At 39.8% G+C, this 14,441-nt stretch overlaps 1 protein-coding gene across 1 annotated transcript in view; it reads left to right on the forward strand.

Annotated features, from left to right (window-relative positions):
• Positions 1-14,441, forward strand: part of TTC27 (tetratricopeptide repeat domain 27) — a 186,848-nt gene that overhangs the window by 73,817 nt on the left and 98,590 nt on the right. Inside the window, exon 10 of the mRNA XM_082852062.1 lies at positions 7,551-7,664. Coding sequence (XP_082708188.1) covers positions 7,551-7,664 — 114 coding nt within the window. The remainder of the gene's footprint in view (positions 1-7,550; positions 7,665-14,441) is intronic.

Consider the following 14,441-nt stretch of genomic DNA (forward strand, 5'->3'; position numbering starts at 1 on the left):
CTCATTCAGGTGGTGCTCTGAATCCCCTCTTCTCGTGCACCACAAAACAATGGTCTCTTGCCTCTTCGCCAGCTCCAGACTTTTTCCCGGACTCCCTCCCAGCTAGCTGTGGCTCAGTAGCCCCCTTCAGGCTGTGATCACGCAGCCAACCCCAGTCCTCTCCCTGGGATCCAACCTCTGAAGCTGGAGCCTCAGCTCCCAGCCCCCACCCGCCCCAGCAGGTGAGCAGGCAAGCCTCTGGGGCTGGTGAGTGCTGGTTGGCACCGATCCTTTGTGCGGGAATCTCTACGCTTTGCCCTCCACACCCCTGTTGCTGTGGTCTCCTCTGTGGCTCTGAAGCTTTACCCCCCACCACCCCGTCTCCGTCTCCGCCAGTGAAGGGCCTTCCTAGTGTGTGGAAACCTTTCCTCCTTCACAGCTCCCTCCCACTGGTGCAGGTCTCGTCTCTATTCTTTTGTCTCTGTTTTTTCTTTTTTCTGTTGCCCTACCCAGGTATGTGGGGAGTTTCTTGCCTTTTGGGAGGTCTGAGTTCTTCTGCCAGCATTCAGTAGGTGTTCTGGAGGAGTTGTTCCACATGTAGATGTATTTCTGATGTATTTGTGGGGAGGAAGGTGATCTCCATGTCTTACTCTTCTGCCATCTTGAAACTCTCCCAAATTTCTTTCTTAAGTGTCTGTTTTTACTGGATTTTTAGCCAGTACTCAGTTTAGTGAGCCAACATTTCATCAAATTGCTTTAGTTAATAGACTCCAGGTAAAAATAAATGAACTTTACAAAGAGATAGCATTTGCAACTGCCTGTTTCCACTTATTTATATGAGGTACCTAGAGTAATCAAATTCATAGAAAAAGTAGCATGTTGGGGACTTCCCTGGTAGTCCAATGGTTAAGACTCTGCACTTCCACTGCAGTGGGCATGTATTCGATCCCTGGTCAGGTAACTAAAATTCTACATGACATGCCCAAAAAAACACGCCCCCCCGCCCCCCCCGCAAAAAAAAAACTAACCCAAAAGAAAAATCCAGCAAACAAACCAGAAAGGAGCGTGGTGGTTGTTGCCTTGGGGTGGAGTGGGGTATTTTTGTTTAATGGGTATAGAGTTTCAGTTGCAGGATGAGAAGATTTCTATAGATTGGTTGCATAAGTAAACTGTACAGTTAAAAATGGTCAAGAGTGTACATTTTATGTTACATGTATCTTACCATAATTAAAAAAAATTAAAAAGAGGGGAAAAAGATAACACCTGCAATAATGTTAAAAAACATCAAATTCCTAGGAGTGAATCTGTCAAAGGATTTACAAGCCCTCTGTGCTAAAAGCTACAAAACATTATTAACAGAAATTAATGAAGACCTAAATAGAGGAACATGCTATGTGTGTGTGGGGCTCAATATTTTAAAATTTCAAGTCTCCTCAAATTAACCTACATTATCAATGCAATCTGTAACAAAATCCCAGCGCTTGATTTTTGTTGTTGCTGTTGTTTTTTCTGGTTTTGTGGAACTCAAGCTGACTTTAAAATTCATATGGAAATGTGAAAGGCTAAGAATAGCGAAGTCAGTCATGAAGAACAGAATTGGAGTACTTCCACTTGAAAGATACCAAGACTTATTATAAAACTGTATCAATTAAGGCAGAGCTTAGCCCATTGTGGTTCTTGGACTGGCAGCATCAGCATCACCTGGGAGCTTGTTAGAAATGGAATTTCTCCGGCTCCACTTCACACCCTGTTCAATCAGAATCTCTGGGGTTGGGGCCAAGGAGTCTGTGTTTTAACAATCTCTCTAGATTATTCTTATGCACTTGAAAGTTTGAGAAACACTGAATTAAGACATTTTGACACGAGGAAATACAGACTAACTAGTGGAACAGATAGAGTCCAAAAACAGAGCCATACATACACAGTTCATCTGACTTACGTCAAATCTGGCGTTGCAGTGCAGTGGGGAAAGGGTAGGCTTTTCAACACATGCTAGTAGATGATTTATATCCATATGGAAAAAAGCTACCTTAACCCCTATATCATACTAGATATACAAAAAATCAATTCCAAATTGAATATGCCGAAGTAGAAAGCAAAACTGTAAAGTTTTTAGAGGAAAAATACAGGAGAACATCTTTGAGACCTTAGGACGATCAAAAAGGACAATAAAGCTCTAACCATAAAACAAAAATGATAAACTGGATGACTAGTAATATTAAACACTTTAAATTTCAAAAGATACTGTTAATATTTGTAAAGCAGTTAGACCAGTGCCTTGCCAGAACAAGTATGTGTTGTGTTTTTGTCAAATAATAATAAGAATATGTTACTCTCTTCCAACAAAAAGACAGGGAGCCTTGTGTTCAGAAAATATAAAGAATATTTAACAAATTATCAAGAAAAATTTTTTTAATTTATTTATTTTTGGCAGCATTGGGTCTTCGTTGCTACGTGTGGGCTTTTTCTAGTTGCGGTGAGCAGGGGCTACTCTTCGTTGCCATGCACGGGCTTCTCATTGCGGTAGCTTCTCTTGATGCAGAGCATGGGCTCTAGGTGCGCGGGCTTCAGTAGTTGTGGTACCTGGCCTTCAGTAGTTGTGGCTCGTGGGCTCTAGAGCGCAGGCTCAGTAGTTGTGGCACAAGGCTTAGGTGCTCCATGGCATGTGGGATCTTCCCAGACCAGGGCTCAAACTCGTGTCCCCCGCATTGGCAGGTGGATTCTTAACCACTGTGCCACCAGGGAAGCCCAAGAATATTTTTGACAACCCAATAGAAAACAGCAGGCAAAGGACTTCAATAGGGACTTAAAAGAGAGGTATTAAAATGGTCATTAACATATTAAAAGGTGCACAACTTTATTAACCAGTAGAGAAATGCAAATTTGTTAGAGAAGTGAAAATTAACCATAATGGAATACTACTAAATACCCACCAGAATAGTTAAAATGTAAAAAATAGACAATATTGAGTGTTGCAGGGTTGTGAAGTAACAAGGACTCTAATGTTTCTAATAAGAGTATAAAGTGGAAAACCTTTTAGAAGATTGGGTGTGTTCCTGAAAGCTGAATACTCTGACCTAGCAGTTTCACTCGTAAGTATATGTCCAGCAGAAATACTTGTATATGTTCACCTAACTGATGGCACATTCTGATAGCACATCTAGAATGTTCATAGCAGATTCGTAATAGCCCCAGACTGGAAACTACCTAAATGCCCATTAGCAGGATAATGGTTAAATAAATTGTATATTGCAGTAAAATATTATTCAGCAATAAAATGAACATTCTTCAACTATGTAGAGCATTAAAGCATATATATCCTGTTTAATTTTCTTTTTCTTTACCTAATGTCTCATATTCTGACTGATTTTTACCTTGTGGGCAGCAGTGTTTTGTAAGATATATTAGACACAGCCTATCTGCAGTTACCTCCTTTTAGAAAGACTTTCCCAAGTCAGTATATCTCCCAGCCAAACAAATATAAGATAAATGCATTCTTCAGTGATATCATTATCCAGTCAGTTCCTTCTTTAAAGCTTTTCAAATGTCTGTTTTTCGGATTGCATTTTACTTTCAGCGTTTAGTGAGAATGTTTTGCTTGAGCTTCACATAAAAGTCTCAAACTCTTGTTCTCATGCCAGCATAGAAAACAGTCTGAGTTGGTAGTTTTCTGAGGAAAATATCTCCCCTCTTTGGTATGCAAACCTTTTAAAGCTGGGCTTTAACTGACAAGCCCATGGCCTGTGCTGGCCCATGTGCCATGATGTTATTGGTGTAAAGTGACCGTGTGGCTGGGGACTGTGGGGGAGGACAGAGTTTTCCTCCACACTCTTAGGGTTCCAGACTGGGTCTGAAAATTAAACTGACAAAGACAGATTAACAGGAAAAAAGGGCACACATTTACTTAATAGAGATTTTGTGTGACACAGGAGCCTTCATAAGGAAATGAAGACCTGATGAAACAGTTCAACCTGAGTATTTTTGTGCTAGGTTTGATGAAGTGCGGGCAATCGTGGAGGAATATGATAGTTCAAAGGTAAGGGTAGTACACTGGGAGAAATTTAGTAAGGCCTGCTTGTTGGGATTCTTCTCAGGGTCCCTTTTTCTTCAGAGATAAGGATGCACCTTTCCTCTGGGTATAGGGAAGGCACCTCTCATATGAGAGTTTTATGACCTGTTTCAGGAGAAAAGGGCAGTGGGAAGGTCGGAGTGATCTTCCTGCTTCAGCTGTTTTCTCAGACTCCTTCAGCTTAAAATGCTCAGTATGCCCGGCTGGGGGTAGCTGATGGTTAGGGCCATCACCTGTGCCCACTCTGGTTGCTGCATTCCTGCTGAGGGTGAGAGAAGGCATTACAGGAGGAGAAATCCCGGAGGGGAGCACATGTGCCTTTTAGCAGGTACTCTCAGAGGCTAGTCAAGTGTTAACCTATTCATGCTTATTTAATCCTCACAAGTTTGTGAGAGATGGGAGTTACTACTTCTATTTTAGAGAGGAGGAAAATGAGATCCTAAGAGTTCAGGTGGCTTCCCAAGGTCACCCACCTAATCACCTGACTTGGTGGAGCTGGGATTCTGATCAAGCTCTGGCTGACTTGGAGATTATCCCCACTGTTCTACAGAGCCATTTCCTCAGTGCTCTTCCATCCTGTCATGAGGTTACCGAGACAGTCCCTTTAATAAAATGAACAGAAAACAGGCGACCCACTGTAGGTAGTAGAATCAGTGTGCAGATTTACTTATTTCATGTCTTCTATTTCATCATGTATATATTTATAGTGTCATATAACTGTATTCCAAGGAGATAAAAATATTTTAATTTGCAAACTTAGTTATAGAAGAATTAGGTTACTTAATAGTCATTGCATTAGAATGTAAGTTCTCTGAGGGCAGGGACCTTGTCTGTCTTGCTCGCTACTTTGTTTCTGGGGCCTTGTGCACACTGCCTTGTACAAAGTAGGTGCTCAAGTGAATTAATGAATGAACACATTTCAGTAAGAATTTATTCTTCTGATTCTCCTTCTCCCTTATTTGCATATTCTCTGTTTACTCCTCTTCTTCCACTTCCCTTTAATAGAGCAGTTTCCTAAAGTTCTCTACTGAGTCCTCTTCTTACATTACTCTACCAGTGTTTCCTGGGTACTGTCATCCACTTCCTTGGAGAAGGTGTTAAGAAAACAATGTAAATGTGTTCTGCGGCTGTAAAAAAGTGAAATCTTGCCATTTGCGGCAACATGGATGGATCTAGAGGGTATTTTGCTAACTGAAATAAGTCAGACAGAGAAAGATTGCATGATCTTATATGGTGAATCTAAAAAACAAAACAAGCAAATAAACAAAACAAGATGAAAACAGACTCACAGATTCAGAGAAGAAACAGGTGGTTGCCAGAAAGTGAGGTGGGGTGGGCGAAATAGGTAAAGGGGATTAAGAGTTACAAACATCCAGTTATAGAATAAAATAAGTCATGGGGATTTATTGATAATATACAACATGAGGAATATGGTCAATAATATTGTAATAACTTTGTATGGGAAAAGATGATTACTGGACTTATTGTGGTGATCACTTTATAATGTATGCAAATATCAAATCATTATGTATTACTCTTTTTTTTAAATAACTTTTTTATTTTTGGCTGTGTTGGGTCTTCACTGCTGTGCATGGGCTTTCTCTAGATGCGGGGAGCAGGGGCTCCTTGCAGTGCGTGAGCTTCTCATTGCAGTGGCGTCTCTTGTTGTGGAGCACGGGCTCTAGGCACGTGGGTTCAGTAGTTGTGGCTTGCGGGCTCTAGAGCGCAGGCTCAGTAGTTGTGGCACATGGGCTCTAGAGCGCAGGCTCAGTAGTTGTGGCGCACGGGCTTAGTTGCTCCGCGGCATGTGGGATCTTCCCAGACCAGGGCTCAAACCCGTGTCCCCTGCATTGGCAGGCAGATTCTTAACCACTGCGCCACCAGGGAAGCCCTGTAGTACTCTTGAAACTGACATAATATTGTATGTCAACTATATTTCAGTTACAAAATGAAAATGGTTGAAGCTCATGCATCCAGTGCAATTTCCAAAAAAAAAAAAAAGATGTTGTTTTGGGGATTGAGACCAAGTATTAGAATCAGCTTTTGCTCCTAATGAAGGTGTGACATTGAGCAAGTGATCTAACCTGTTGGTGCTTCAGTCTCCTTTTTATTGTAAGAAAGTTGGCAAAGATTTGGAGTTGAAAATTCACATACCTATAGGGGCCAGGTAGGTAATAGAAATGATGGAAGTGAGCTGGGCACGGTACAGTAAGGCATTGCAGGGACGGTGATATAGTTTATATATACTCCATTGAAGAACTTCTTGCTAACTTTTAATGAGATTTTGGAGTTACAAGGGAATTTGACCAAAAACAAATACTTGTATTAGTTTAGCCTATTAGTTCTTAAATTTGGCTATGTCTTAGAATTATCTGGGGAGTTTTTAAAAAACACCGATGCCCAGATTCTGCTCTCAGAGATCTGATTTAGTTTTAAAATACCAAAAGCTTCTCCTGCTAGTGCGCAGCTAGGTTTTGAATGATTAATTGGACGCTAATTAACTAGGATGTTTTTTATACCTGACTTTTAGAAATAAGCAGATAATCAAGGATGTAGTCAGCTTTCAGACGAATAAATCTTTTGCCTTTCTTCGAAGCAATCTTCACTGAAAGTTATTATATCACTCAGGGACAGCATTGGTTTCCGTGTCATCAGCACAGAGCTTAAGTTGTGTTCATTATACCAGTCAGTCCCTATTGTCTCATAATACATTTTGCCCCTGTTTTCACACACCCAAAACTTTCCCTTTTTCCTCACTACATTTGTGGTCATATTCAGTGGTTTCTACTGCACTCTGTGAACTGATGGTTGGTCACAGCTTTCTCTGGGGCTAGGATTCAGTATGTGCATATTCAGAGTTTTCTTATGAGCCAGTCTTTCTTAAGATGCCCTCTCTAGGATAGCATTTTAACTAACATTAGAGACTCCCTACCCTAACCAAGACTAGAAAGCATTCTCAAAAATTTTAGAGCGGTTTTCTTAAAGTTTGATTTGCATTTGCATCAGTGGATTAGGATATTTAAGTGAAAGGTACCAGATTTCTAATTATTTGTTTTTGTTTGTGAGTTTGGATGATTTTTAAAAATTTATTTCAAATTTGAGAAGATGGCATTTATTTTATGTAGTTTATTTTCTCACATTTTTAAATAACTCGTGAGATAAAAACATTTATTAATTTATGGTATGATACATTCTGCTTACCTTTTTGATTATATGGAAATATTCTGATTCATTCCTTAAGGAATTTATTCAGTAGAACAGGTCAACTAGGTTAAGTAATGACTCTGCTCAGATGAATACATTCTTCATAAAAAATATTCTTCATAAAAAACATAAAGCACGTGTTGTCTTTTATTATTTTTCACTGAGGTGATTTTCAAATCTGCACTCACTCAGCACTACCTGATATATTCATTTTGTTATATTCAGAGTGGAATTACCCAGCTTATCCATTCCTTCTGTGGTTTTTTTTTTTCTTTCTTTCTTTCTTTCTTCCCCTCAGTGTTTGCTTTCACAACCCAAGTTCTGGGCCATTCAGACATCAGCTTTGATCCTCCGGACAAAACTTGAGAGAGGAAGCACACGCCGAGTGGAACGGGCAATGAGGCAGACACAGGTAAGAATTAATGTGGCAATTTTTGTTATTCTTCCAGCTCTTTATTATTATCAATAACCGTACATGTTTGTTGTGAGTATAAAATCATTTTCCTCTAACACGTTTTATTATTGAAGAGTGTTGTTTTAGAGTCTGCTTGGCTCCAAAGCCCAACTCTGTCGCTTAGCTCTGTGACCGTAGTATTTAACCTTTCTAAAGGAAAGCTGTTCGCTACTCAACCTTTCTGACGCCAAGTGTGTGGGTCTTTCACACCAAGCATTTCATCATTTCCCTGTGGACATCAACTGGGTGTCCTACAATTTAATTCAATTCTGACCCTCCCTGGAATTAGTGCAGACCCCATATGTTAAGGGCTAAGTTCCAAAAGACTGCCTCCCACTTCAGATTCCAATCTCAAGTCTTCTACTTCTGACTGACTGGCTATAAATCAGGGGTCCTCACGACCTCCTCCTCACCTCAGGTTTGATAATTTGCTAGAACTGGCACACAGAACTAGGGGAAACACTTAATTATGATTACTGGTTTATTATAAAGGATGTTATAAAGGATTCAAATGAACAGCCAGATGAAGAGGTATATAGGGCAAGGATCCTGAGCAAAGGAGCTTCTCTGTCTTTGTGGAGTTTGGGGTGCACTCCCCCTCCCAGAACGTCGGTGCGTTTTCCAACGTGGGTGCTCTCTGAACCCATTTGTTTTGGGGGGTTTTATGGAGTATCTATTATGTGGACATGATTGAATAAATCAGTGGCCATTGGTGATAACCTCAATCCCCAGCCCTTTTTCCCTCCCCGGACCTTGGGGTGGGGCTGGAAGTTTCAACCCCCAGTCACATGGTTGGTTCCTCTGACAACCGGCCCCCATCCTCCCAGAGTCACCTCATTGCCATAAGCTCAGGTGTGGTGAAAGGGACTTACTATGGATAACAAAAGACACTCTTCTAACTGTACAACTTAGGAAGTTACAAGAGTTTTAGAAGCTCTATGCTGGGAATCAGAGCTTATATATTTCTTATTATATCACAGCATCACATCCCTAAGTTTCATTATCTATATAAGAGGGTAGTAATAATTGTACTTATAGCATAGGTTTGTGGTGAGTGGTAAAGAGATAATACAAGAGTTAGTGAAAAAGGTAAGCAGTTTCACAGACAGACTGTATGAAGAAACAAAATTCATCCTAATGCAAAAATATTCACTGATGAAGTAGAATGAATAGTCTCTATTCCAAAGTGGTTTTTTTTAAACTACTGAAGAATATTTTATTAATTTCTTTGTTTAAAAATATTTCTGATAGACACCTCACTAACCTTAGAGCACTCTATTGATGCTGCTGGAAATATAGTACAAAGTTATTCCTTAGGTTCTGTATCTTTCCTAGCTAGCTTTCCAGTTTGAAACCTGCATGATTCTCTGAATTGTGCAGATGATGCTTTTAGATATCAAATACACAGGATGTGCTTTGCTTGGGGAAAATGGATTTGACGAAAGAGCCAAATCACCATGCTTTGGCCCTTTGCCCCTGTCTTGGCCTTACTATATCTGGGGTCTCTTCATCTTGCCATGCAAATGCTATGTGATGAAGAGAGTGGTATACCTTTCTACCTATACAGCGGAATGAGGGAGTTGTTATTCCTGCCTCTGTGGGAAAAATCAGAGAAAGTCTTTTCACTCCCCAACCCAGAAAATTTGGAAATTAGTCAGATCATGGAACAAGATGAATTAGACAGAATTTGTCTAGTTTTCTGTCACTTGTTGAGCCATTTACTTCATAATCTGAACTTTTGCCAATTCCTCTGATTCAGAGTTGATATTACTAATTGTTGAAGTTATTGCATCCCTGAAGAATAAGACGAAAATGATTAAAAAAATACATGTATACATAAAACAATGTTTTAAACAAATTCTCTTTTAGTTTCTGTGGAAATCTGTTCCCTTGCTCAGCTGTACAAAGTGGTAAAATGATAAAGTGTTAAAGCAGAAAGAAAAATAAGCTAGAAGGAACTCTCAGGGAAAAGCTTAATCTTGTCACATGATAAGTTGAAGAAATGCAGGTATGATGAGGTCAGGTGACTTGCCCCAGTTTGCCTGGCAAGTTAATGACAGAGTCTGGACTTTAACTTACACAGTAGCAGGCAGTTACATTGAAGAATGCAGACCGGCTTTTTGGTGGGGCAAATGGCGGACTCCGGGAGGGCTCACTCCAAGGAGTACTTCTCAGTACTTCTGCTGTCAGTGTCCTTGTCCCCGCAAGTAAACCACAGCCACCCACCACCTCTGCAGGAGACCCTTCAACACTAGCAGCCATGTGGCTGACAGGGTCATGGTGCTCGAGCCGAGTGTCAGGCCTGTGCCTCTGAGGTAGGAGAGCCGAGTTCAGAACATTGGTCCACCAGAGACCTCCCGGCTCCACGTAATATCAAACGGCAAAAGCTCTCCCAGATATCTCCATCTCAACGCTAAGACCCAACTCAACTCAAAGACCAGCAACCTAGAGTGCTGGACACCCTACGCCAAACAACTAGCAAGACAGGAACACAGCCCCACCCATTAGCAGAGAGGCTGCCTAAAATCATAATAAAGTCACAGACACCCCAAAACAAACCACCTGACACAGTCCTGCCCACCAGAAAGACAAGATCCAGCCTCATCCTCCAGAATACAGGCACAAGTCCCCTCCACCAGGAAGCCTACACAACCCACTGAACCAACCTTAGCCACTGAGGGCAGACACCAAAAACAACAGGAACTACCAACCTGCAGCCTGCGAAAAGGAGACCCCAAACACAGTAAGTTAAGCAAAATGACAAGACAGAGAAACACACAGCAGATGAAGGAGCAAGTTAAAAACCCACCAAACCAAACAAATGAAGAGGAAATAGGCAGTCTGCCTGACAAAGAATTCAGAACAATGATAGTAAAGATGATTCAAAATCTTGGAAATAGAATGAAGAAAATACAAGAAACATTTAACAAGGAACAAGAAGAACTAAAGCGCAAACAAACAATGATGAACAACACAATAAATGAAATTTAAAATTCTCTAGAAGGAATCAATAGCAGAATGACAGAGGCAGAAGAATGGATAAGTGACCTGGAAGATAAATAGTGGAAATAACTACCATAGAGCAGAATAAAGAAAAAGGAATGAAAAGAATTGAGGACGGTCTCAGAGACCTCTGGGACAACATTAAACATACCAACATTCAAATTATCGGGGTCCCAGAAGAAGAGGAAAAGAAAGGGACTGAGAAGATATCTGAAGAGATTTTAGTTGAAAACTTCCCTAATATGGGAAAGGAAATAGTTGATCAAGTCCAGGAAGCACAGAGAGTCCCATACAGGATAAATCCAAGGAGAAACACGCCAAGACACATATTAATCAAACTATCAAAAATTAAATACAAACAAAAAATATTAAAAGCAGCAAGGGAAAACCAACAAATAACAGACAAGGGAATCCCCATAAGGTTAACAGCAGATCTTTCAGCAGGAACTCTGCAAGCTGGAAGGCAGTGGCAGGACATATTTAAAGTGATGAAAGGGAAAAACCTGCAACCAAGATTACTCTACCCAGCAAGGATCTCATTGAGATTTGACAGAGAAATTAAAACATTTACAGACAAGCAAAAGCTAAGAGAATTCAGCACCACCAAACCAGCTTTACAGCAAGTGCTAAAGGAACTTCTCTAGGCAGGAATCACAAGAGAAGGAAAAGACCTGCAATAACAAACCCAAAACAATTAAGAAAAAGGTTAATAGGAACATACATATTGATAATTACCTTAAATGTAAATGGATTAAATGCTCCAACCAAAAAACATAGACTGGCAGAATGGATACAAAAACAAAACCTGGGGCTTCCCTGGTGGCGCAGTGGTTGAGGGTCCGCCTGCCGATGCAAGAGATACGGGTTCGTGCCCCGGTCTGGGAAGATCCCACATGCCGCAGAGCGGCTAGCCCATGAGCCATGGATGCTGAGCCTGTGCGTCTGGAATCTGTGCTCCGCAACAGGAAAAGCCACAACAGTGAGATGCCCGCGTACCGCAAAACAAACAAACAAATAAACAAAAACAAAACCCAGCAAGACCTGTATATATGCTGTCTACAAAACACCCACTTCAGACCTACAGACACATACAGACTGAAAGTGAGGGGATGGAAAGAGATATTCCACGCAATGGAAATCAAAAGAAAGCTGGAGTTGCAATTCTCATATCACACAAAGTAGACTTTAAAACAAAGACTACTACAAGACACAAAGCAGGACACTACATAATGCTCAAGGGATCAATCCAAGAAGAAGATATAAGAATTGTAAATATTTATGCACCCAACAGAGGAACACCTCAATACGTAAGGCAAATGCTAACAGCCATAAAAGGGGAGTCGACAGTAACACAATCATAGTAGGGGGCTTTAACAGCCCACTTTCACCAATGGACAGATCATCCAAAATGAAAATAAATAAGGAAACACAAGCTTTATTTTTAAAATTTTTTATTTTTTTATAATTTTTATTTTTTTGGCCATGCTGTGTTCATGTTGGATCTTAGTTCCCTAGTCAGAGATCAAACCTGCACCCCCTGCATTGGAAGCACAGAGTCTTAACCACTGGACCACCAGGGAAGTCCCTGAAACACAAGCTTTAAATGATACATTAAACAAGATGGACTTAATTGATATTTATAGCACATTCCATCCAAAAACAAGAGAATACACTTTCTCCTCAAGTGCTCATCGAACATTCTCCAGGATAGATCATATCTTTGGTCACAAATCAAGCCCTGGTAAATTTAAGAAAATTGAAATTGTATCAGGTATCTTTTCTGACCACAATGCTATGAGACTACATATCAATTACACGAAAAAGTCTGCAAAAAATACAAGAACATGGAGGCTACACAATACACTACTTAATAACCAAGAGATAACTGAAGAAAACAAAGGGGAAATCAAAAAATACCTAGAAACAAATGACAATAAAAGCACAATGACACAAAAACCTATGGGATGCAGCAAAAGCAGTTGTAAGAGGGAAGTTTGTAGCAATGCAAGCCTACCTCCAGAAACACCTCAAATATACAGCTTAAGCTTACACTTAAAGCAATTAGAGAAAGAAGAACAAAAAAACCCCAAAGTTAGCAGAAGGAGAGAAATTATAAAGATCAGATTAGAAATAAATGAAAAAGGAATGAAGGAAACAATAGCAAAGATCAATAAAACTAAAAGCTGGTTGGTTCTTGGTTTTTTTAATCATAAATGGGTGTTGAATTTTGTCGAAAGCTTTTTCTGCATCTATTGAGATGATCATATGGTTTTTATTCTTCAGTTTGTTAATATGGTGTATCACATTGATTGATTTGCGTATACTGAAGAGTCCTTGCGTTCCTGGGATAAACCCCATTTGATCATGGTGTATGATCCTTTTAATGTGCTGTTGGATTCTGTTTGCTAGTATTTTGAAGATAAAAAAAATTGATAAACCATTAGCCAGAATGATCAGGAAACAAAGGGAGACAAAAACTGGGGCTGGAGGAATCAGGAAACAAAGGGAGAAAACACAAATGAACAGAATTAGAAATGAAAACGGAGACATAACAACTGACACTGCAGAAATACAAAGGATCATGAGAGATTACTACAAGTAACTCTATGCCAATAACATGGACAACCTGGAAGAAATGGACAAATTCTTAGAAAAGCACAACCTTCTGAGACAGAACCAGTAAGAAATAGAAAATACAAACGGACCAATCAAAAGCACTGAAATTGAGACTGTGATTAAAAATCTTCCAACGAACAAAAGCCCAGGACCAGATGGCTTCACAGGCGAATTCTATCAAACATTTAGAGAAGAGCTAACACCTATTGTTCTCAAACACTTCCAAAATATAGCAGAGGGAGGAACACTCCCAAACTCATTCTGTGAGGCCACCATCACCCTGATACCAAAACCAGACAAAGATTTCACAAAGAAAGAAAACTGCAGACCAGTGTCACTGATGAATATAGATGCAAAAATCCTCAACAAAATACTAGCAAACAGAATCCAACAGCACATTAAAAGGATCATACACCATGATCAACTGGGGTTTATCCCAGGAACGCAAGGATTCTTCAGTATATGCAAATCAATCAATGTGATACACCATATTAACAAATTGAAGAATAAAAACCATATGATCATCTCAATAGATGCAGAAAAACCTTTAGACAAAATTCAACACCCATTTATGATAAAAAAAAAAAACCCTCCAGAAAGTAGACCTAGAGGGAACTTAACATAATAAAGGCCATATATGCAAACCCACAGCCAACATCATCCTCAATGGTGAAAAACTGAAACCATTTCTACTAAGATCAGGAACAGACAAGGGTGCCCACTCTCACCACCATTGTTCAACATAGTGTTGGAAATTTTAGCCACAGCAATCAGAGAAGAAAAAGAAATAAAAGGAATCCAAGTCGGAAAAGAAGAAGTAAAGCTGTCACTGTTTGCCGATGATGTGATACTATACATAGAGAATCCTAAAGATGCTACCAGAAAACTGCTAGAGCTAATCAATGAATTTTGTAAAGTAGTGGGATAAAAAATTAAAGCACAGAAGTCTCTGGCATTCCTATACACTAATGATGAAAAATCTGAAAGAGAAATTAAGGAAAAACTCCCATTTACCATTGCAACAAAAATAATAAAATACCTAGGAATAAACCTACCCAAGGAGACAAATGACCTGCATGCAGAAAACTCTATGATATGGATGAAAGAAATTAAAGA

This window comes from Leucopleurus acutus, assembly GCF_964270905.1.
Source record: "Leucopleurus acutus genome assembly, chromosome: 12".
Lineage (NCBI taxonomy): Eukaryota > Metazoa > Chordata > Mammalia > Artiodactyla > Delphinidae > Leucopleurus > Leucopleurus acutus.